The 23,755-nt window shown below is 44.2% G+C and overlaps 1 protein-coding gene across 2 annotated transcripts; it reads left to right on the plus strand.

Annotated features, from left to right (window-relative positions):
- Window positions 1-1,593: 1,593 nt before the first annotated feature.
- On the plus strand, window positions 1,594-23,375 carry seh1l (SEH1-like (S. cerevisiae)). Of its 2 annotated transcripts, none has more exons than XM_067978176.1 (9): window positions 1,594-1,825; window positions 5,341-5,391; window positions 6,647-6,793; window positions 8,137-8,348; window positions 9,480-9,578; window positions 11,952-12,092; window positions 14,428-14,585; window positions 18,824-18,983; window positions 22,496-23,375. In XM_067978176.1, the coding sequence occupies exons 1-9, from the start codon at window positions 1,715-1,717 to the stop codon at window positions 22,707-22,709; spliced, it is 1,293 nt and encodes a 430-aa protein (XP_067834277.1). In that variant the 5' UTR covers window positions 1,594-1,714; the 3' UTR covers window positions 22,710-23,375. The 2 variants fall into 2 exon arrangements, with proteins under 2 accessions (XP_067834277.1, XP_067834280.1); XM_067978179.1 differs by having other exon boundaries at window positions 21,449-22,589.
- The last annotated feature ends 380 nt before the right edge of the window (window positions 23,376-23,755 follow it).

Consider the following 23,755-nt stretch of genomic DNA (forward strand, 5'->3'; position numbering starts at 1 on the left):
AACATTACTGGAGGGTTTTTGGGTTGGATATTCTTCTTCAAAAAGCTCTGCCAAAAAAACAATTCATAGATTGTAATGTGGGTGGTGTGATTTACAATTACTCCAAAGTTCTAACTTAAAAACAGAAAATGTATTGGAGAGTGGCTGAGCCTCACTTCCCGAGGCAGCGCCCCCTGTCACCTCCCGTGTGACATACCAGCCTAGCACGGCGCCTCCCGTGTGACATACCAGCCTAGCACGGCGCCTCCCGTGTGACATACCAGCCTAGCACGGCGCCCCCTGTCGCCTCCCGTGTGACATACCAGCCTAGCACGGCGCCCCCTGTCGCCTCCCGTGTGACATACCAGCCTAGCTCGGCGCCCCCTGTCGCCTCCCGTGTGACATACCAGCCTAGCACGGCGCCTCCCGTGTGACATACCAGCCTAGCTCGGCGCCCCCTGTCGCCTCCCGTGTGACATACCAGCCTAGCACGGCGCCCCCTGTCGCCTCCCGTGTGACATACCAGCCTAGCACGGCGCCTCCCGTGTGACATACCAGCCTAGCTCGGCGCCCCCTGTCGCCTCCCGTGTGACATACCAGCCTAGCACGGCGCCCCCTGTCGCCTCCCGTGTGACGCACCAGCCTAGCACGGCGCCCCCTGTCGCCTCCCGTGTGACATACCAGCCTAACACAGCACCCCCCGTGTGACATACCAGCCTAGCACGGCATCCCCTGTCGCCTCCTGTGTGACATACCAGCCTAGCATGGCGCCCCCTGTCGCCTCATGTGTGACATACCAGCCTAGCATGGCGCCCCCTGTTGCCTCATGTGTGACATACCAGCCTAGCACGGCACCCCCTGTTGCCTCATGTGTGACATATCAGCTTAGCACGGCGTCCCCTGTCGCCTCTTGTGTGACATAACATCCTATCACGGCGCCCCCTGTCGCCTCCTGTGTGACATAACATCCTAGCATGGCGCCCCCTGTCGCCTCCTGTGTGACATAACAGTCTAGCATGGCGCCCCCTGTCGCCTCATGTGTGACATACCAGACTAGCACGGCGCCCCCTGTTGCCTCATGTGTGACATATCAGCCTAGCACGGCGCCCCCTGTCGCCTCCTGTGTGACATAACATCCTAGCACGGCACCCCCTGTTAGGCAACCTCATTGATCCATCGGCATCCCCTGAGTGCGCCACTTGTCCGTCCCTGTTGTTTTAAATATAAATGACATCCTGACACAGCACCACCTGCTGGCATTTGAGTCATTCCTCCAACAGCTTGACATCCTCATACGGCGCCATCTGTCGGCCGTCTATGCTACAACAGTTAGCTATTCGGTCAGCCAGTGATACGACAGTCGGATATAGCGCCGCCTGCCGGCTCATATGTGCTATAACAGTCGGATATAGCGCCGCCTGCCGGCTCATTAGAGCCATAACAGTCGGATATAGCGCCGCCTGCCGGCTCATTGGAGCCATAACAGTCGGATATAGCGCCGCCTGCCGGCTCATATGTGCTATAACAGTCTGATATAGCGCCGCCTGCCGGCTCATATGAGCCATAACAGTCGGGTATAGCGCCGCCTGCCGGCTTCACTCTTATTACAGCCCGAGTGTGAGGCGCCAAAGATTCGTGTCCCTGATTCCCCCTGTAAGAGGTCGTTGAGCGGAGGCACATCCGCCTCGGTTTGTTTTATTTTTTATTTCATTTCGATCGAGTATCCGAGGTGGGGATGTTCGTGGCCCGGAGTATCGCGGCCGATCACAAGGACCTGATCCACGATGTTTCCTTCGATTTCCACGGGCGGAGGATGGCGACCTGCTCCAGCGATCAGAGCGTGAAGGTGGGGTTGTTGGGGGGGGGGGGGGGGGAATCGGCCTAGGCCTCGGCCTCGGCCTCGGGCTGTTAGTTCGCCTCGCACAGGCCGGCCTTCAGATGAGTGTAAATCTGACGGAATCACCGTGGGTGAAATGTCCGGGAGGGAGGCCCGAGAATGTGGGTCTTTCTCACCACGGACAGAGCGCCGGCCCACGCTGGCTCCAGAAAGTGGGCCCCGGGTCCGTGCGAGTGAGGGGAGGGAAAGCGGGAAATTCAACCGGGAATCGGGCCGACCAGCCCGTGTCCGCCCTCCACCGCCAGGTAGAGTCCGTTACTGACACCGCCGGGGTCACCACAGTGTCATCAAACAAAAGTGCCCCTTTTTAAAAATTAAAACTATGAACTAAACAAAGAACTAAATCACAAAACAAAGGATAAAATTAAATCATAATATTGACACCCGTGTCCACCACACACTCCAGCCCCTGCGCCCCGGGCACCGCGCGCGCTCCCTCTCCAGGGCCGCCCGGGCGCGGACAACAACCTGCATTTATATAGCGCCTTTAATGTAGTGAAACGTCCCACGGCGCTCCACCGGAGCGAATTGTCGAACGAAATTTGACACCGAGCCACGTAAGGAGATATTAGGACAGGTGAGCAGGTCAAAGAGGTCGGTTTTAAGTGGTGGGGGGGGGGGGGGGGTCTTAAAGGAGGCGATTGAGGTGGAGAGTTTTAGGGAGGGAATTCCAAAGCTTGGGGCCCAGGCAGCTGAAGACACGGCCGCCAGTGGTGGAACAATTAAATCGGGGATGGGCAAGAGGCCAGAATTGGAGGAGCGCAGAGATCTTAGGGGGTTGTAGGGCTGGAGGAGGTTACAGAGATAGGGAGGGGCGAAGCCATGGAGAGATTTGAAAACAAGGATGAGAATTTTACAATTGCAGAAGAGAGGAAGGTAACTCCCCCTCCCCTCCCCTCCACTGTGGGCCACATCCAGACTGAACCTGTGGATGGCTACTTTGCCCAGGCCCAGGAACAGACCCACGAGGATGTCCTCCGACTTGCCCGCACCAGGTAAAAGTTCAGGATCGTGGGACTGAAGTGTTGCCAGAAGTTGAGGAGCAGCCTCATCAAATAGCGGAAGGGGGGCTGCAACCTCTCACAATACACAAAAAATATGAAGGACAGTCTCATCCAGGCCGCAAAAATTACAGGATCCGTGCAACACTCTTCACCCCAGATCCCCAAAGCTGCAGGAGCCTCTGCCGGACGGCAAGATGGCACGTCAAGTCCAGACGAGGGCGAGGAAGCGGAGAGTGTGCAGGAGCAGCCTGTACAGGAAATCCCGCCGCACTGCATGATGGCATGGAGGGAATTTCAGAGAGACAGTTGAAGTTGTGAGGCGCAGCTTCCTGAGGGAGGATTCGGAGCCTCGCACGATGAGACATTCTGTCCGAACAGGGGCAAGTTCAGACGGGATCTCGCCACACTCTTGAGCCACCAATCGTTGAGCAACATCCATTCCATACAACATCCATCCATTCCATACAATACTGACACATCTTCCATTACTTTTACTGAACGCTATATGGGCAATGGGTCCACACCCTCTGCCTGACCTGCTGAGTGTTGGCGGCATTGGACGTGTCTAGATAGGAGATGTGTCAGTATTGTATGAAATGGATGTTGCTCAGTGTTTGGTTTGAAGAAATCTGGCTGGTGCAGTTATCAATTGGTTAAACACAGAAAAAGTGGATGCGGACAAAAGAGTGTACCCTACCAGGGAGAACGGTGGAGTCGCGAGGCTCTTCCTCAGAGTCACGGCTGAGTTAGGAAGAAAAACGGGAGAAACCTGGGCTCTTGATCCAAAGCCCTGCGGATGGAATTCATTCCTATTGTTGTGTGGGTAAACACAGCAGCCGTTTTGCACACAAGGTCGCACAAACTGATAAATGACCAGTTTATCTTTTTTTTCCTACTGTGGATTGAAGGAAGAATGTTGGATAGGACACCAGGAGTACACCCTTCTGTCCTTTTGAATAGTGCAATAGGATCCTACATCCACCCAAACCACCAGAGTAGGCAGACGTCCTCTATTTAATGTCTTACCCAGAAGGACAGAACCTCCCAGCAATGCAGTACTCTCTCAGCACTGCATTGCAAGTAACAGCCTAGATTATGCATTCAAATTCTGGAGTGAGAAAAAGCTTGCATTTATGTAGCACTTTTCACATCCTCAGGTTGGCCTGAAGTGCTTCAGTCATTTGCACACAATGAGGTACCACAAACAGCTATAAAATTAATGACCAGCTAATCTGCTTTGGGTGAGGGATAACTGTTGGCTGGGACACCTGGAGAACTTCCTTGCTCTTCTGTGAATGATGCTTGAGATCCTTGATATCCACCTGAACAGGCAGGTGGCACCTCTGACAATGCAGTACTCCCTCAGCACTGCACTCTAGTATCGGAATAGATTGTGTGTGTTCAAATCCCAAGTGTGTGGCTTAAACCCACACCTGATTCAGAGATGAGAGTGGGAATACTGAGCCAAGCTGATCACACGAACATAAGAAATAGGAGCAGGAGTAGGCCACACAGCCCCTCGAGCCTGCTCCGCCATTCAATCAGATCATGGCTGATCTTCGACCTCAACTCCACTTTCCTTCCCGATCCCCATATCCCCTGATTCCTCTTGATCAATGTGTGGAATGGATATCTGAGTAGGGCAGTTGAGGCAAAAACGTGGAAATCATTTAAGAAACAGATGCTGCGGTGGAGGTTCTTTCATAAAGGATGAGCTAGAATGGGCTGATCTCTTCAGCTTGTGAATAACATGCTGGCTATATTCTAATAGGTGCTCGAAAGTGTTACAAGCTGCAATACAGCTACAGAGTTCAGATGGCATTGTAAACCATAAAAACAAAGCTTGAATATTTTATGAAGTGACTTTAACTGTAAGACCATTGCACCGTGTATTTGTCCCTTAAGGGTCTCTTACACTTTCAGTGTTAGTGCCTCGTTTATGCTATCAGGAAAAGTACAGGTATTACTCCCTGCAAAATGTTCAAAGCTGCCACAATGCGACACAAGCAGAGAAGATGGGTACAATTTTTTTTTCTCCAATTCTTTCCTGGCGTCCCTTGGTTATGTGCCTTTCATTCCCTGGCCTTTAAGGGACTTAATCCTAGGTTTGTTCCAGTATTGTCCTGTAATGAGCTGCTTGGCATATGGGAGCGGGGAAGAGAGCACTTTCCCTCCTAATAATTCCCTGTGGGGACGCACCTGGCCTCCACTCAGGACAAGGCGTACTACAACAGTAGCACCCATTGGTCCATCAGTGGTCAATTGTAATGGTCCCATGTTCCACACACTTTGTACTTCATTCGTTTCATCATGTCTAATGAAATCTCATTATCAATTGGTGAGCTGCCATTACAGGAGCTTTTGTTACCAGCAAAGATACTGCTGATGTGGGGGAAACTATTGATGTAACAATCTCTGTTTGTGAATCCGCTGAATATTTTTTTAATATTGGTTTGACAGGTGTGGGACAAAGGTGAAACTGGGGAGTGGCATTGCACGGCCAGCTGGAAGGTAAGGAACTGCTGCCTGTTGCTTATAAGCTGTGGAGGGATCAGTGCCTCTTACCTCAACTACGCTGTTTGCATGTTGACATGTATACCAAATTGCAACTGCTTTTTATGTGAACTTACACTGTACTCAATCTCATAGGACTCTGAATTTAGAGAAAATCAGACTCCACATTCTTCTCTCCTCCCAAATAATCATTGTTTCAGCTTAAACATCAAAAAATACTGACAACATGACTGGAGGAGTTACTGAGTTCACAGGTGAAAGATGAGCTAAAGCACCCTGTGTTAGTGATCATATCTGCTAGTGTTAACGCTCAAATGTTCAAATCAGTAAATCCTCCAACCCTGTACAATAATCTTGAAAAACAGAAATGAATTTTAAAAAATCAAACTGCTAAAGTTAATCTTAGTTCTTTTGAGTCAATGCCAAGGTGTGCAGTTGTTCAAATATTTACCTTGTTTAAATAAAATACTGTTTCTTGTCTAGAACAGGACTCTGTATTACCGCTTAAAAGAGTTTAGGTTATTTTAGTTTTACAAGCAAGACGCTAGTACATAATAATTATAAATAAGTATTTACACTGTAGAGAATAGAGGTATATAGTGTAAAGCTTTACACATAAAAGAGGAAAGATATTTGTCTGTCTCTGATGCTGTTCTTTAACCGGAAGGTGGAGAGTGTGAGAGCAGTTATTCTCCCTCAAATCCATTTCTTTCTTAATCCCTCTATTTGCTCGTGGGAAAGGCACCCAACCTCCACATAGCAACTCCACACAGTGGCATCGTTATGATCTGGATTGTGGGGGATTGCAAGTGAAAACCAACATCCTACCACTCTGGTGCAGGAATGAGAGTTCCAGGGTGCTGTGCTACCTTGTCCTGGTGGGAAGTGTCATAGTTGGGGGGGGCAGTGGAGGAAGTAAACCTTTTAATGCAAGCAATTGAACACTTGTGAAGTAGAAAGACTCCAGCTGGAAAATGCACCATGTATTGATCAAAAGAAAGATGATTAAAGGGAAGCTAGATAAACACACGAGGGAGAAAGAAATAGAAGGATATGCTGATAGGGTTAGATGAAGTAGGGAGGGAGGAGGCTCGTGTGGAGCACAAACACCAGCATGGACCAGTTGGGCCGACTGGCCTGTTTCAGTGCTGTTAATTCTATGATTACCGTTCTAACTGAGGTGCTTACCAATAGAGCAACTCTGCTCTCTGTATCCTGATGTACGGTGTCTAATAAAAAATCTATTTTGTAGACACACAGTGGATCAGTATGGCGTGTGACATGGGCCCATCCTGAGTTTGGCCAAGTGCTAGCCTCCTGCTCCTTCGATCGGACCGCAGCTGTGTGGGAGGAGATAGTGGGAGAGTCTAATGACAAACTGCGGGGACAGAGTCATTGGGTAAGTTTGGATCTTTTCATTTCTTGGTGATGCTGGGTTTTGGTTGGGATTGGTCTCCGACAGAATTGCAGGCTATCTATTCGTGACCTTCAGTGCTACTATGTTTGCACTGGGGCATCATGATAAATGACCGTTTTACCAAATTCCAGTCCCCCGGTCAACTAATCCACCTGAGGCAAAAATTTTCAATTTATAAAGCTCATCATATCATCTTAAGACAATGCTCTATTAATTGGCAAAAGAATGATTCGAGTTGAACTACAAATTTTTATGCATCTAGAAAAATGGTCAGAAATCTCTTAATTGTCAGTCAACTCTGGGTTGTAAGCTGATAGATGTATTGTGAAATGCGGTAGATGTTAGCTAAAGAAAAAAGAAAGACTTGCATTTATATAGCACCTTTCACGACCTCAGGATGTCCCAAAGCGTTTTACAACCAATTAAGTACTTTTAAAATGTAGTCTCTGTAATGTAGGAAACGTGGCAGCCAATTTTCACACAGCAAGGTCCCACAAACATGATGACAAAATAATCGGTTTTAGTGATGTTGTTTGAGGGATAACTATTTGCTAAGACACCGGGGAGAACTCCTCAGCTCTTCTTCGAAATAGTGCCAGGATATCTTTTATGTCCTCCTGAGAGGGCAGACGGGACCTGGGTTTAACGTCTCATCTGAAAGACGGCACTTCCGACAGTGCAGCACTCCCTCAGTACTGCACTGGGAGCGTTAGCCTAGATTTTGTGCTCATGTCTCTGGAGTGGGACTTAAACCCACGACCTTCTGACTCAGAGGCGTGAATGGTGTGCCTAGCCATCCTCTGTTTTATCAGATTTTTATTTTTTAATACCCTCTTTAACCGTTCTGTAACAAATTAAGCAAAGTCCTCTCAGTGAGACAAAATATTCCCTACGTCCACGTCTTATTAAGCCAGCACTAGAAGGCTGTGGCTGTGGTGAATGTTCTCTTTAACTAAACATTGCCGTTAGCCTCCACAATTTGGCCTACCCCTGCATTAGGGAGAGGGAATAAAGTCAGTGAGGCTTCCTCCATTTGAGCTCCTGATTGTTGTCCTTAGTTCCGTACTGGAATGTACTTGCATCAGTGTCCGGTTCAGCTGTGATGCCCCTCACAATCCAATAACGTGCCACGTGTAAGAGCCCACATACGAGGAATGGCCGCAGATGAAGTACTGGAGAGTTTCTTTACCCATGGAATTGTACCCAGGAAGAGCCAGATACTTCAGGAGAGGGAAAATGGGGAAGAATGTTGGAATAAAACAAAAAAAACACTGTCACTAGTTACGTGCACATTAACAGGCCTATAATTGCCTACATCCAAACAGGTGAAGAGGACGACGCTTGTGGACAGCAGAACCTCGGTGACAGATGTGAAATTTGCTCCTAAGCACATGGGTTTGGTTTTAGCCACATGTTCTGCAGACGGTGTTGTGCGAATATACGAGGCCCCAGATGTTATGAACCTCAGTCAGTGGTCGTTACAGCACGAGATCTCGTGCAAATTGAGCTGCAGCTGTATTTCCTGGAACCCCTCCAGGTGAGAGTGTGCACAAGCAATATGGGTACGTGCACCTAACAGCACACTTGAGAAAAATTAACTTAACCCAATTGTGGATAAAATCGCAACTACCGTAGAGGCTGTTAAATGCAGATAAAATTAATGAGGTTTCTTCAGTCACTGTATTGTGTACACCATTGCAAACCAAGAATATTACTAGGACCACTGTCCATTTAGAGAGATTTTGACCAGAAATGCATGATCACCTCTGCATCTTACATGACTGCCCCTCAGGTGGTAAGCGTCAATTAGTTTTGTCCTGCCATCAGCACCAGTTGTTTTCTACTGTATTTGACCAAGGAGTGTTCAATGGATAGCAAAAATTAAAACGTGTTACATTTCCCAGCACTAATATCTCTCACTTTCACAGAATCTTACAGCACAGATGGTGGCCATTCGGCCCATCGTGCTTGTGCTGGCTTTTTGAAAGAGGTATCCAATTAGTCCCACTTCCCTGTTCTTTCCCATGGCCCTGCAATTTTCTCCCCTTCAAGTATTTATCCAATTCCCTTTTGAAAGTTACTATCGAATCTGCTTCCACCACCCTTTCAGGCAGTGCATTCCAGATCATAATAACACTGCGTAAAAGAAAAATTCTCGCTGGATCTTTGAGGATAAATATACAAAAAATTGTGAATTGAGATTGGAACGTCGAGCTGCTGGAACTGCACCGTACAATTCCGTGTCAGGCCAGATCATTTGAGCGTGCATTCGGCCACGGTGAAGCTCTCGCCAAGCTTTCAGCCCAAATTCTCTCTTTTTTTTCCTTCTGTTTCCCCTGTCCATTTGCAAACTTCTTTTTTTTACTAATGGTAAGTGTGCCCTTCAAGCACAGCGAAGGTTATTATGGTGAGAGCGAGGCAACTTCTTTTGACACCCAACAGATTTAATTGCATCAAAAGCAAAATACTGCAGATGCTGGAAATCTGAAATAAAAACACAAAATGCTGGAAATACTCAGCCGGCCAGGCAGCATCTGTGGAGAGAGAAACAGAGTTAACATTTCAGGTCGATGACCTATCGTCAGAATGCATGCTGTCATTGTTTGTGTATATATGGCTTAAGAATCACATGTTAAACTTTTTGTTCTAATGTTGTTTATCTTCACAGTTCCCGCTCTCACCCTCCTATGATAGCTGTGGGAAGTGACGATAGCAGCACAAACGTAGGTGGGAAAGTTCAAATTTATGAATACAATGAAAACACCAGGTAAGTTTTAAAGGAGTGCATGGAAAGTATACTTTTATTGCCATTTTTCTCCCATCCTCTCCTGATGATGCTGACCCATGCTGGAATAAAGTTCCCTAAACAGTTTCTGCCCCCAAGACATTACCCAGGTGCCCAGTCTTCATGTGTGAACCCAGACAGTGAGTTGTCAGCAGGCTTTTTGAGTGTGGGAAACACCCCTACCAAGTCAGATCCTGAACCTGTCCTCAGCCCGCGTAGACACACCAGGAATTTCAGCAAGTATCAATAGATCATGTTCGGAAGCAGACACCCTGGACCCTGGCTGGGTTTTATCTCCTCCTTAACCTGGGGCTTCTGAAACCAATTGCAGCATTATCTCACTGCTGTCCCAACTGAGATCTGCTTAAAGCGCAGAATATTGATGAAACCGGGGACGTTTCTGGTCTCGGGTGTCCAGCTCAGGATCCCTCCACAAAGTGCATTTTTTTGCTGAACCATCAAAGGTCTTTATGGCCATTTTTAAAATAAGTTACCTCTGCCTGATCTTATTGTTCGACTGAGCCCTGGCAGGATTGTAAGAAAGGAAAAAGTCAATGAAAGGCCATCATTGAAAAATTAAATGCAGGTAACGATCCGAGATTTCTCCATGCGGTCAATTCCCTGATTTCTCTTTTTGAAATAGAGTTAAAACTGTAACATTGTGGCAGGTATTTGACTTTAGTTTAAAGAACAAATTATTTTCAATAAAATCCCTTGAGCAAGATGTAGTTTGTCTATAGAAAGTACAAGTGGTGCTGATGTGCAATGATACAATATATACATAAAATTAATATCTTTCCCTCAGCCCCCTTCCAGAAGCTATAGCTGTCAAATGATGCTAAGATGTGGCACCCATCTCATTTTAGGTTGTAGAACGACTATAATGGAACTTGAAACACTAGTTTAGAAACAGTGGACCATTCCCTGATAACTATACAATTATAACTTTTATTCTGTGGGTGCGACCGATACCACATTCCTCGGCAGCAGTGTTAAATAATGAGCATGAAAATGAAAAGAGTAACTGCAGTTCATCCCAGTTTTGTAATCTGCAGGTCTATAGAATGCATTCAGTGTCTCTAAAGCAATTACTTTAGTCTACTGAGGCACATTTTTGTCACTGTCTTGTTCTAGTTGTCCTCCCGCTCGTGAAGGAACTCTTCGTAGAATCATAGAAAGTTATGGCACAGAAGGAGGCCATTCGGCCCATCGTGTCCATGCCAGCCGAGAAAGAGCTATCCAGCTTAATCCCACTTTCCAGCTCTTGCTCCATAGCCCTGTAGGTTGTGACACTTCAAGCGCTCATCCAAGTACTTTTGTGCCTCTACCACCCTTTCAGGCACCCTCTGGGTGAAAAAATTTCTCCTCCGCTCCAGTCTAATCCTTCTACCAATTACTTTAAATTTATGCCCCGTGGTCACTGACCCCTCTGCTAAGGGAAATAGGTCCTCCCTATCCATTCTATCTAGTCCCATCATAATTTTATATTCCTCAATTAAATCTCCCGCCAGCCTATCCAATCTTTTCTCATAGCTAAAATTCTCCAGTTCTGGCAACATCCTTGTAAATCTCCTCTGTACCCTCTCTAGTGCAAGCACATCTTTCCTGTAATGTGGTGACCAGAACTGTATGCAGTACTCAAGCTGTGACCTAACCAATGTTTTATACAGTTCCAGCATAACCTCCCTGCTCTTATATTCTAAGCATTGGCTAATAAAGGAAAGTATCCCATATGCCTTTTTAACCAACTGTTCCGCTACCTTCAGGGATCTGTGGACATGCACTCCAATGTCCCTCTGTTCCTCTACACCTCTCAGTATCCTCCCATTTATTGTGTACTCCCTTGCCTTGTTTGCCCTCCCCAAATGCATTACCTCACACTTCTCTGGATTGAATTCCATTTGCCCACTTGACCAGTCCATTGATATCTTCCTGCAGTCTGCTGCTTTCCTCCTCACTATCAACCACACGGCCAATTTTTGTATCATCTGCAAACTTGATCAAGCCCCTCACATTCAAGTCCAAATCATTAATAAATACTACAAAAAGCAAGGGACCTAGTACTGAGCCTTCCAGTTGCAAAAACACCCGTCAATCGTTAGCCTTTGCTTCCTGCCACTGAGTCAATTTTGGATCCAACTAGCCACTTTCCCTTGGATCCCATAGGCTTTTACTTTTTTGACCACTCTTCCATGTGGGACCTTGTCAAAAGCCTTGCTAAAATCCATGTGCTTTACATCAAACGCTTATGACATGCAGCTGCATTTTCAGTTTGAGGGTTGAAGTAAAAAGAAAATGAGCAAAGAAGAATAAATTATATGAATTCTGATTTTGATATTTGTGTTTTGTTTTTAGGAAGTATGCAAAGGCGGAAACCCTAATTACAGTTACCGATCCTGTGCACGATATTGCATTTGCACCAAACCTGGGACGATCTTTCCATATTCTTGCAGTAGCAAATAAAGATGTTCGAATTTTCACACTAAAACCCTTAAGGTGGGAATTACTTCAGTCATGATTTCTGATTTATCTAACATCCCCAAAGCAATTTAATATTTAAGCTATGAGATAGAAAGAATTTGAATTTATACAGCATCTTACATCTCAGGGAATTCCAAAGTACCTCACATACAATAATTTTGAATTGTAATCACTGTTGTTTTGTAGGAGTAGATATTTTGCGAATAGCAAATAGTAGTGATAACTAGTTGTTCAATATTTTTTGAATGATGTGTTGGTTGAGACAAGAATGTTGGCCTGAACTCACTGCTCTTCTTCAAATAGTGCCATGGGATCTTTATCGTCCACCTGAATGTCTCATCCAAAGGTTGGCACTTCCAACATTGAGCACTCCTTCAAAAATAAGAAAGAAAGAATTTGCAATTATATAGCATCTTTCACAACCTCAGAATGTCCCAAAGCACTTTACTACTACTACTACTACCACAACAACAACAACTTGCATTTATATAGCACCTTTAACGTAGTAAAACGTCCCAAGGTGCTTCACAGGAGCGTAATCAGACAAAAATTGACACCAAGCCAAAGAAGGAGACATTAGGACAGAAGTAGGTTTTGAGAAGGGTCTTAAAGGCGGAGAGAGAGGCAAAGAGGTTTAAGGAGGGAATTCCAGAGCTTGGGGCCTAGACGGCTGAAGGCACAGCCCCCAATGATTGAGCGAAGGAAGCGCAGGATGCACCAGAGACCAGAGTTGGAAGAATGTAGAGTTTCGTAGGGCTGGAGGAGGTTACAGAGATAGGGACGGGCGAAGCCATGGAGGGATTTTAACACTAGGATGAGAATTTTAAAACCGAGGCGTTACCGAACCAGGAGCCAATGTGGCTCAACGAGCACAGGGTTGATGGGTGAACGGGACATGGTGCGATTTAGGATACGGACAGCAGAGTTTTGGATGAGCTCAAGTTTATGTAGGGTGGAAGATGGGAGGCCGGCCTGGAGAGCATTGGGATAGTCAAGTCTGGAGGTAACAAAAGCATGGATGAGTGTTTCTGCAGCAGATGAGCTGAGGCAGGGATGGAGACGGGCGATATTACGGAGGTGTAAGTAGGCGGTCTTTATGATGGAGAGGATATGGAGTCGGAAGCTGAATTCCGGGTCAAATAGGACACCAAGGTTGCGAACAGTCTGGTTCAGCCTGAGACAGTGGCCAGCGAGGGGATGGAATAAATGACAAGGGATCGGAGTTTGTGGCGGGGGCTGAAGACAAATGGTCTGCCAAATGCTTACAGCCAATGAAGTATTTTAGAAATACAGTCACTGTAGGAAACACGGCAACCAATTTGCACACACAAGGTCCCACTAACAGTAATGAGGTGATGACCGGATAATCTGTTTCAGTGATGTTGATTGAGGGATAAATATTGGCCAGGACTCCTCTTCAAATAGTGCTATGGGATCTTTTACGTCCACCTGAGAGGGCAGACAGGGCCTCGCTTTAACATCTCATCTGAAAGATGGCACCCGCGACAGTGCAGCACTCCCTCAGTACTGCACTGAAGTGCCAGCATAGATTGTGTGCTCAAGTCTCTGGAGTGGGACTTGAAACCACAACCTTCTGACTTGGAGACGAGAGGCTACCAAGGAGCCACTTAACTCTGATGACTATCTGACTACAAGGCAGGAGTGCCAAGAACTGAGCTAAGCTGATTAGCACTTTATCTGAGCATGTGAACAATGTTTAAAAACTTTCTCCCAGAAGTAAAATATCCTGTGAATGTAAAATTGTACTAATAAATTTTTCTATTTTGTCTATTAATTTAATGTATGTCTAAACGTAATCATTATTTTACGATGCCAGTTGAGTTGTACCTCTCCCTGTTACAACTGTTCATAATTGTAAGACAGCGATTCCAGCAATTAGGACAGGAAGCAATAACAATTAAAAATAACATTTACAAATGTTTTTGTTAGTTTTATTAACAAAAGAACGAAGAGAGAGCTTAGGAGCGATTTCTTTACACAGAGTTGTTAGAAACTGCAGTCGCCACAGAATCCATAAAACTTTTAAAAGGGAAGTGGATAAATGAAGAAGAAAAACAAATGGTACTGGGAAAGGACAGGGGCATGGGATTAACTGGCTAGCTTTCAGTGAGCCACAGAGCTGTTAAACTTAACAACCTCCTTCGGTACTGTAAGATTCTATGAATCTTAACAATACTACTCAAAACATCTTTTTGATGAATACTCCCAGCGCCAAGACAGCTGGATTTTGTTTCACCCCGATCTTTTGATTGTAATCTGATGTCTTCTAAACTGTTGCACAACCAATAAAGAATAAGCATTAAACCTTTATCCTCATCTTTTCCCCCAGAAAAGAATTGAGTGGTTCAGGAGGGCCAACAAAATTTGAAATTCAGACAGTGGCTCAGTTCGATAACCACAACTCACAGGTATGGCGCGTGAGCTGGAACATCACTGGTACAGTCCTGGCGTCCTCTGGAGATGATGGATGTGTCAGATTATGGAAAGGTGATCTTGAATTTCTAAGCACAGTTAGGATAATGTGGAACAATTATTTTGATTATATAATATTGTAATTATTGAGAGGTTTGGTTGAAAATTGTAATTTGCCAATCTCAGGACAGGAATAAGACCAGGTGAGTGACTATCACTGGGGTGGTTTTATTTCACTGTGACTTCCCATTGTGCTGTTGACATTATTACCCTGTTACACAGGGAAATTGTCACATAAATATTTAACATCATTAACTACTCACATTACATTAACATCATTAACTACTCACTACAAGTTTTATAGTAATGTGACATTCTCAGCTGAAAATGTCACATTACTATAAATAATGCAAAAGCATTATTTCAACCTTTGGTTTCGACTGCAGCATTCATACTATGTCCACCAACTCCCCCATGCCTGAGCCCCTGATGACCCCCCCCCAATATGCCGTCTCTGACCACACCCCCCCCCCCCCCCCACTCCGATTTTTCCCAGGCCCCATGTGCTCTCTCTCCAACTCCCCTCTCTGATTTGCAGTTCCTTTCACCGCCGACAGGCAGCCAGCCTGTCAATATGGCTGCCTGGTGCGTGGGAAACCCAGAAGCCACATTAAGGGCCTACAATTAAGTCACGATCACGTGGAGAGAGATAAGAATTTTTTCCCTGGGTTTCCCACACACCCATTGATCCCGCCACCATGATAAAATCACGCCCCAAGGAATTGGAAAGGAGAGATGTACCACCTTTTGTAGCTGATTACTTTGCTGCTAAACTGAGTTTTGAAACACCAGCTAGAAATTGGGTGCTACTTTCCTTGGACCTCATTTTATAGTTGTGCTCTGGATTTGTAATCTAATTTCAGCCATGCAATTTGATTCCCTGATTTTATTTTGTAGAGCAGTTTTATGAATCGGGACATACAAAAAAACAACATTCTTCTGCACCTATTTTTTCCTCTTGCTTATTGTTTGTTAAAATTAAAAGACAAATTGCGGGCTCCCTCAACTGCTCATCAAATTTATCCAATGAGTAACAACAGATCAGGATTTGCAGAAGAAGCACTACACTTAACCTCAGTCCCCTGGGTTAGGGAGGAGGAAAGTGGCTGGGATTCTAGCTCCTGACTGCTGTCCAGTGATCACTGCTGGGAGTGAATCTTGATGAATGACAGATTCAGGCATGACTGTGAAGAGCAACATCATTAGAAAAGCCTGCCTACACTCACCATCTTATTGGTACCAGACAAGGTATCAGACAATAACTGGTGCTGTAAGCCTGTACTCCAGCAAGGACCCAACACCTTCAGGAGAGAGGAGGGAAAAAATTAGTGAGAAATAAAAAGAAAGTTGTTCTAGAACATCATTAAGAAGCAGTGGGAGAAATCAGAATGGTTTCACTGGAAGAAACACTAATTTGAAAGATTTTTTTATTTATAACAAAAGTGTTCTTGATTTTCACCTGTTGATGAAGGTCATTGTGATTTTTTTTTTGCTATTTGTGAATGTATTGCATAACTAGCAGTTGTGAATTAGTATGCCCGTATATGTATATACGTGAATACATCTCCAGTATATCAGAGACTCCACACTACTTCTCTGTGGGAACTGCAGAAAGGCTTCTATATAAATCTTTTTTCAACCAATGTTGGTTGAACTACAAGTCAGAGAGGGGGGCGGAAGAAAGAGAGAGCTCATGGGTATTCTACTTTTCAGCAGTGCTCAGTTTGTTTTTATGAGCCCCTCCTTAAAGTCCCACTGAGTGGTGTTTTGGCAATAGAAACGTAGAAAATAGAAGCAGGAATAGGCCATTCGGCCCTTCGAGCCTGCTCCGCCATTCAATATGATCATGGCTGATCCTCTATCTCAATACCATATTCCTGCTCTCTCCCCATACCCCTTGATGTCTTTAGTGTCTAGAAATCTATCTAGCTTCTTCTTAAATATATCCAATGACTTGGCCTCCACAGCCTTCTGTGGTAGAGAATTCCACAGGTTCACCACCCTCCAAGTGAAGAAATTTCTCCTCATCTCAGTCCTAAATGTCCTACCCCGTATCCTGAGACTGTGACCCCTCGTTCTGGACCCCCCAGCCAGGGGAAACATCCTCCCTGCATCCAGTCTGTCTAGCCTTGTCAGAATTTTATGTTTCAATTAGATCCCCTCTCATTCTTCTAAACTCAAGTGAATACAGGCCGAGTCGACCCAATCTCTCGTCATATTACAGTCCTGCCATCCCAGGGATCAGTCTGGTACCATACCATCAAACTGGAAAATTTCCCCGTGCACAGCCTCTAAGACTTAGTCCTCATTACTTGGCCTGTTGTAGATGCCTTTGTGATGTTCCGTGTTCAAAACAAGTTTCATCATTTACCACATATCCCAACATTAGAAAGTATTGTTAGTGATTGTATTGGAGCCTTAGCATTTCATATGTAAGGAATAAAAGGTCATAGAATCATGGAAAATTTACAGCACAGAAGGAGGCCATTCGGTCCATTGTGTCCGCGCCAGCTGAGAAACGAGCCACCCAACCAAATCCCACTTTCCTGCATTTGATCTATAGCCCTGCAGGTCACAGCTCTTCAGGTGCACATCCAGGTATTTTTTAAATGAGTTGAGGGTTTCTGCCTCTACCACCCTCTCAGGCAGTGAGTTCCAGACCCCCACCACCCTCTGGGTAAAAAAGTTTTTCCTAATTTCCACTCTAATCCTTCTACCAATCACTTTAAATCTATGCCCCCTAGTTATTGACCCCTCCGCTAAGGGAAGTAGGACCTTCCTATCCACTCTATCTAGGCCCCTCATAATTTTGTACACCTCAATCAAATCACCCCTCAGCCTCCTCTGTTCCAAGGAAAACAACCCCAGCCTATCCAATCTGTCATCATAGCTAAAATTCTCCAGTCCTGGCAACATCCTCGTAAATCTCCTCTGCACCCTCTCTAGTGCAATTACATCCTTCCTGTAATGTGGTGACCAGAACTGCACAGTGCTCAAGCTGTGGCCTAACTAGTGTTTTATTCAATTCCAGCATAACATCCCTGCTTTTATGTTCTATGCCTCGGCTAATAAAGGAAAGCATTCCATAACTACCTGTCCTGCTACCTTCAGGGATCTGTGGACAGGCACTCCAAGGTCCCTCACTTCCTTACACCTCTCAGTATTCTCCCATTTATTGTGTATTCCCTTGCCTTGTTTGCCCTCCCCAAATGCCTTACCTCACACTTCTCCGGATTGAACTCCATTTGCCACTTTTCTGCCCATCTGACCAGTCCATTGATATCTTCCTGCAGTCTACAGCTTTCCTTCTCACTTTCAACCACACGGCTTATCTTTGAGTCATCTGCAAATTTCTTAATCATGCCCCCTACGTTTAAGTCCAAGTCGTTAATGTATACCACAAAAAGCAAAGGACCTAACACCGAGCCCTGCGGCACCCCACTGGAAACATGCTTCCAGTCGCAAAAACACTCCGACCATTACTCTTTGATTCCTGCCACTGAGCCAATTTTGGATCCAATTTGCCACATTCCCTTGGATCCCATGGGCCTTTACTTTTTTGACCAATTTGGGACCTTGTCAAAAACCTTGCTAAAATCCATGTAGACTACATCAATTGCGCTACCCTCATCAATCCTCTTTGTCACCTCCTCAAAAAATTCTATCAAGTTAGTCAGACACGACCTCCCCTTAACAAATCCGTGCTGACTGTCCTTGATTAGTCCGTGCCTTTCTAAGTGACAATGTATCCTGTCCCTCAGAATCAATTCCAATAATTTACCCACCACCGAGGTTAGACTGACTGGCCTGTAATTACTAGGTATATCCTTCGCTCCCTTTTTAAACAATGGTACAATGTTAGCAGTCCTCCAATCCTCTGGCACTACACCTGTATCCAGTGATGTTTGGAAAATGATTGTTAAAACCTCCGCTATTTCCTCCCTGGCTTCTTTTAACAGCCTGGGATTCATTTCATCCGGCCCTGGTGATTTATCCACTTGCTGTTGACCATGCTTTTGTCCTAATATCGCCTTACGTGGCTTAGTGTCAAATTTTGACTGATAATGTTCCGGTGAAGCGCTCTGGGACGTTTTACTACGATAACTGCGCTATGTGTAACTGTGGCATAGGCCTCAGGTTGAAAGCACTTTGATCCATCCTGTCAAATGCATAAAATGTTAATTTGTGTTCACTGGGTTGCAGAAATACTTAAAACTGTTGACTGAAGTTCTGATTTTTTTTTTATCTTTCAGCTAATTATATGGACAATTGGAAATGTACTGGCGTATTGAAAGGCGATGGAAGTCCTGTAAATGGTGGCTTAAGCCAACAGGCATTGGGAATTCTTAATTCTTCCTCAGCAAGCAATACATCCTTACTGAACACATTTAATGGAACATCTGCTGGAGGAAGGTAGGTTGAAAGTGCCTTCGGTTCAGAAGCACGGATGCAGATTTGGAGAAAAGTAGCCACCAGGTCATTATTTGGGGGCTAATAAGTTTCTTTTGACTGTTCTTCTGTTTCAAGTGTTAGCCATGTTGGCATTACACTGCGGTATTTGAACACAGGGTCCAGCCCCATGGAAACTAGGACCATGGGGCAAATCTTGTAGCAAATGCTTTTTGGCTTCACTGAAACTTTTCTCTCTTTATGGTGGGGGGGGGGGGGGCTAGAAATCTTCTGATGAGAAGAATGTGTAAGGGGTGATGCGAGTGATACCCCACTGAGAAGGTGGGCGGGTAACCTGCATTTGGGCATCTGCCAGTGCTACTCAGTAACCTGCTGCTGGGTGGTGTCGATCACCCTCTAGCTTCCAATGGGCATCTTCCCATTTGGGGAATTGAGTACTGTGGCAAGCTGTGTTCAAAAATCAAGATGCTATGCAATTATGCTGCTACTTATTTTAAATTATTGCTCCTTTTTGACTCTACATTAGCTTTAACTTTTGAAGATATTTTGAGTGATAGTGGCACCTTTCTTGTTTTCTAAAAAATTACAAAGTTATAAAGAGGAATCTCTCTGACCCCTGGCATAAATTCCAAAAATGAACAGGACCTGCTCTTAAATTCTTAATTTATTCCTGCAGATTAATTTTTAAAAAACAAAATATGGTCATAGTCACGTGCTAGGTGACATAACAATAAACTTGTCACGGTGAGGAAATAACAATAGAACCTCCATGCTGTGTTTACTACAAGATGTCCATAATTCTGATGTAGTTGTTATCTTTAAGTATTGATGTATGTAACACTGAAATAATGAAACACAGTTTGATAGTCCAATCTTATAAAAGAAACAAAAAAAACAGTATGACAAGCACTAAATACATTCTGTACATTATTGCAAAAGCTTAGAACTTGAACCATCCTCATGCGCACAATGGTGTCTGCTGCACTTAAATGTACACAACTCTGAACTTGTACTTAATGGGTTAAAATATTTTATAATTTAATTTGCCTGATTGTAAACCAACCCCAAAAATGTATGAGACAGCAGTAGTCTGGGAGTTTATAGTAAAGTGTACACAGGTTGTTTTATATCTAGATCAGACATTATGAGTGCTTATTTTTTTAGTTCCCCTGTCAGAGATGGGTTGCTTGCCAATGAATGAGAGCAGGAACTCTGGCTGGTTTCCCCTCACTAACACAGGGAGGTCAGCACTGACCAGATATCAAAACTGGGACCTTCATGATTTGTGTAACTCAGCTACTCACTGGACGAACTTGCTGAGGGGAGCTCTGGGACTACGTGTTCTTTGACCGACACTCAATCACTATTTTCACACATTAGTAGCCACGTGGTCTCTTTAATGTGAGAGCATTTCTTCCACCCCAATGAATGGCTGAAATTGGGATGTGAAGACCAGTAAAATTTATTGTAGATCAGTGTTATTGTCTTAAAGGAACACGTCGGGGAGGAACATTTTCAATGTAAATAACACCCAGATATCAAACAATGTAATTAAAAGAAAAACCGGGGGGGGGGTGGGGGGAAAGAAGATTCCTACTTAGCTGGAGGTGGTTTTAATTTCATTACTGATTCTAAGGCCTTTTAAGCTCTTCTGTCACATTACGGAGGCACTTCATTTTTATCCCAATTATGGTTGCATTGGAGTCGCTTCATAGAAAATCCTGGAGACTGCAATCAGGACCTGCTTGGTTGCTGATTTTTGAGCCGGATAAAGATGGTGCTGGATGAGCACTGTTCAGTATTCGTAGGGGAGAAAACATGAGGGTGTTTTCTCTGGCCAGAAATCTTCTTTTCTCTGGCCCCACTACTTGGCAATGGGGGGGAGACAACACGATCCCAAGTCTTTTGTCAATGCTGCCCTCACCCAACTTATTGGCGATTCAGCCTCTGATTTCTCCCATCCCTTTCTGAGGAAGCAGTGCTTCCCTTATGATTTGGTTAAGCTCAGGAGCTTGGCAGTGTGGAAAATTGTTGGGGCAAACAATATTTCACTTGGTGGCACAGAACATTGGTTCCAAAGCAGTGTGCCATCTGGAAGTACCTCTCCACCCTCCTCCCCTCCCCCCCCTCCCCACCCCCCCCCCCCCCCCCCCCTCTAGAAATACTCAATTTTTTAATTTGAGTTTGTATATACTGTGGTACAGAACAGTGGTTGTGGACTTTCACATCCCTTCTATGTACAAGGTTTGTATTGACTTATCTAAGAAACAAACCTTTGGAGCTATCAGTAGAACATTTGGATTTCACCACTTAACTGTAGAAGTAAAAGCTTAAGGAAGTGAAAGTTGCATTCGAAATGTTCTCTTTTCCCCAACCCAAAAATATATAATCGAATAGAAAGGATTACAAACATTTGCAAATTTGAAATGTGGTTAAGCAGAGGTATATGTTCGTTTTTTTTCTTTTAGGAAACCTTGATACATCTTGCCTTCTGCACATATTATGCCCTTTTCAACAGAAAGAAAACACAGCTGATCTCAAGCTAACTGGAATAACTTTGCTGTTTTGCTGCTTGTTGCATGCACACAGGAATGAAAAGTGTACTCCCTTTTCCCCTCCCCAGCGTCTTCTGATATCTCCCGAGACCAACCAGAAACCTGCTTACTAATAACCTTGGATGGAAGGCTTTATAAAATTACATATTTTTTTCCCGAATGAGTTTGACTTTGTTCTTGAACAGTTGGCATCAATGTACAGGAAACTCAGAGGAGAGACACATGTTGCTTTACATTACAGAGGCAGGCTTGGAATAAATCTATTTTGCATCTTTTGTTGCCATGTATATATAATATTAAGATGACAATAAAAATGACTTCTTTTGTAAAAATTTAAGGAAAACCCTGCAAAAGTATTACAGCTGAAAGGTGAATACAGTTTAACTAAATTGAATTTTGAGATGCAGTAACCTTCATTCTAAACAGCAACTGCACACATATGACACCAGACATCCAGTGAGCACTTCAATGTTACCCTTGGAAATTACTGATGAGGATATAGAAACCTAAGCAAATATGTGCCCTATTTCCAGTGTGGGACCAGTATTCTATGTGTTCCAATTAGAATGGATTAAATAAATTAAGGATCACATCTATAGTATCGTGTGTGCTTGTTTTATCAGTGTTGTATTTATAATTAATTTGTTTCACAGTGTCCGAACTCTCTCCTAATACTTATATTGATTCATAAATATTTGTTTATACAATTATGTAGGATCTGTTTGATGATACAGGTGAAAGATAGTTAACTGTTCTTTTAAAGGACATTGAACTGTTGCATGGAATTGCCTTAATGTAGTCACTGTTTCCTGAACCAAGACCCAGCGTTTTAGTTTTGTTTATTTTTTTTTAGGCATGTGTATCTTTTATTTTCTTATTCACCACTTTTTCTCTTTGTCTTCTGTTCTTTTTTCTCCCATTTTTTCTCACTCCTGTGTGTTCCCGTCTACATCGTTTCAGGTATTTCTTTCCCCCTTCGGACCATGCTCGGGCTGGATCAAGATGGTCCAGTTATGCCCACCTTCTTCTTCCTCCTCCTCCTCTTCCTCCTCCTCCTCCTATGGCAGAACAGTCTTGTGATGCTGATACAACCCACCTTCAGTATCGTAACCCTCACAGTCGATACTCCTCCAGAACACTTAATTCCTTGTCAGAGAATGAGGGGGTGCAATAAAAAAGGCCTACTTATGCAGAACTGGTAATTGTGTATGTTTCTGCTAACATATTTTCACCTTTCCTCACTTGTACTGTACAGAGTAAGTTTCTCAATAGATGGTTTATTGGATTAGTTCTGTCACTCGTATATGAATTGTGTAGATAATCTGATGTTGAAAAGTCTCTCAATCAATCCAGTAGCTCCGAAATACTTGATTGGAAAGCTGCAATTGACAACTGTATACGATGACAGCTAATAGGCCAAATTAAACTGAAAGAGTTGTGGTGTGCCTTAGAAATGCCTACTGTTAATTGATTTTTAATGGAGATTAATCTGTATAATGAGTGAATTTTGAAAGAAATATACATTTTTGAAATTATTTGACCATGTCAATTTTTGCTGAATGTAATTTCTTGTGTTATGTTTGGGAGAAAATTCTGTCTGTTTTAAATATGTTAACAGCCTCAAATGGAATGGTGCTTGCAGTGTTTCTGTTGGCAGGATGAGCATGGAAACTGCTGGTATTTGCCATTCCTGTGTTCGAGATGAAGTACACCACCATGTAGTCAGTGTTTTGCTCAAAATTTATACAGGCAAAAGTACATTGAATTACACTGAATAAATGGATTGAGTGTAAAATTAGCTATAAGTTTTTGTTAAAACAATAAAGATATATGCTAACAACCGACTTGGTTATATTTGTGTGTGTGTGTGTGTGTGTGTGTGTGTGTGTGCGCGCACACATGCACGTGTGGGGGGGGGGGGGGAGGTGTCAGTAATCAAGTCATCAAGTATTAATCCCTCATGTAATAGACTGTAGTTGTATTATTTGCCTCTTAAATATCATAACTGTTTGAAAGTGGTAACCAATCAATTGAAAAGACTTTTGAGTCGTCAAGCTGGTTGCTTACCAGTAAATTATAAGAACATAAGAAATAGGAGCAGGAGTGGGCCACAGGGCCCCTCAAGCTTGCTGTACCATTCAATAAGATCATGGCTGATCTTTGATCTCAACTCCACTTTCCCGCCAGATGCCCATATCCCTTGATTCCCTTAGAGTCCAA

Source organism: Heptranchias perlo, chromosome 3, assembly GCF_035084215.1.
Source record: "Heptranchias perlo isolate sHepPer1 chromosome 3, sHepPer1.hap1, whole genome shotgun sequence".
Taxonomy (NCBI): domain Eukaryota; kingdom Metazoa; phylum Chordata; class Chondrichthyes; order Hexanchiformes; family Hexanchidae; genus Heptranchias; species Heptranchias perlo.

Bases quoted from the DNA above. Each gene is read 5' to 3' on its own strand.
- seh1l (XM_067978176.1), top strand. From the start codon at position 1,715: ATGTTCGTGGCCCGGAGTATCGCGGCCGATCACAAGGACCTGATCCAC. The intron at 1,826-5,340 runs GTGGGGTTGTTG...TTGGTTTGACAG, and splicing joins CCAGCGATCAGAGCGTGAAG to GTGTGGGACAAAGGTGAAAC. The intron at 18,984-22,495 runs GTAGGTTGAAAG...ACATCGTTTCAG, and splicing joins GGAACATCTGCTGGAGGAAG to GTATTTCTTTCCCCCTTCGG.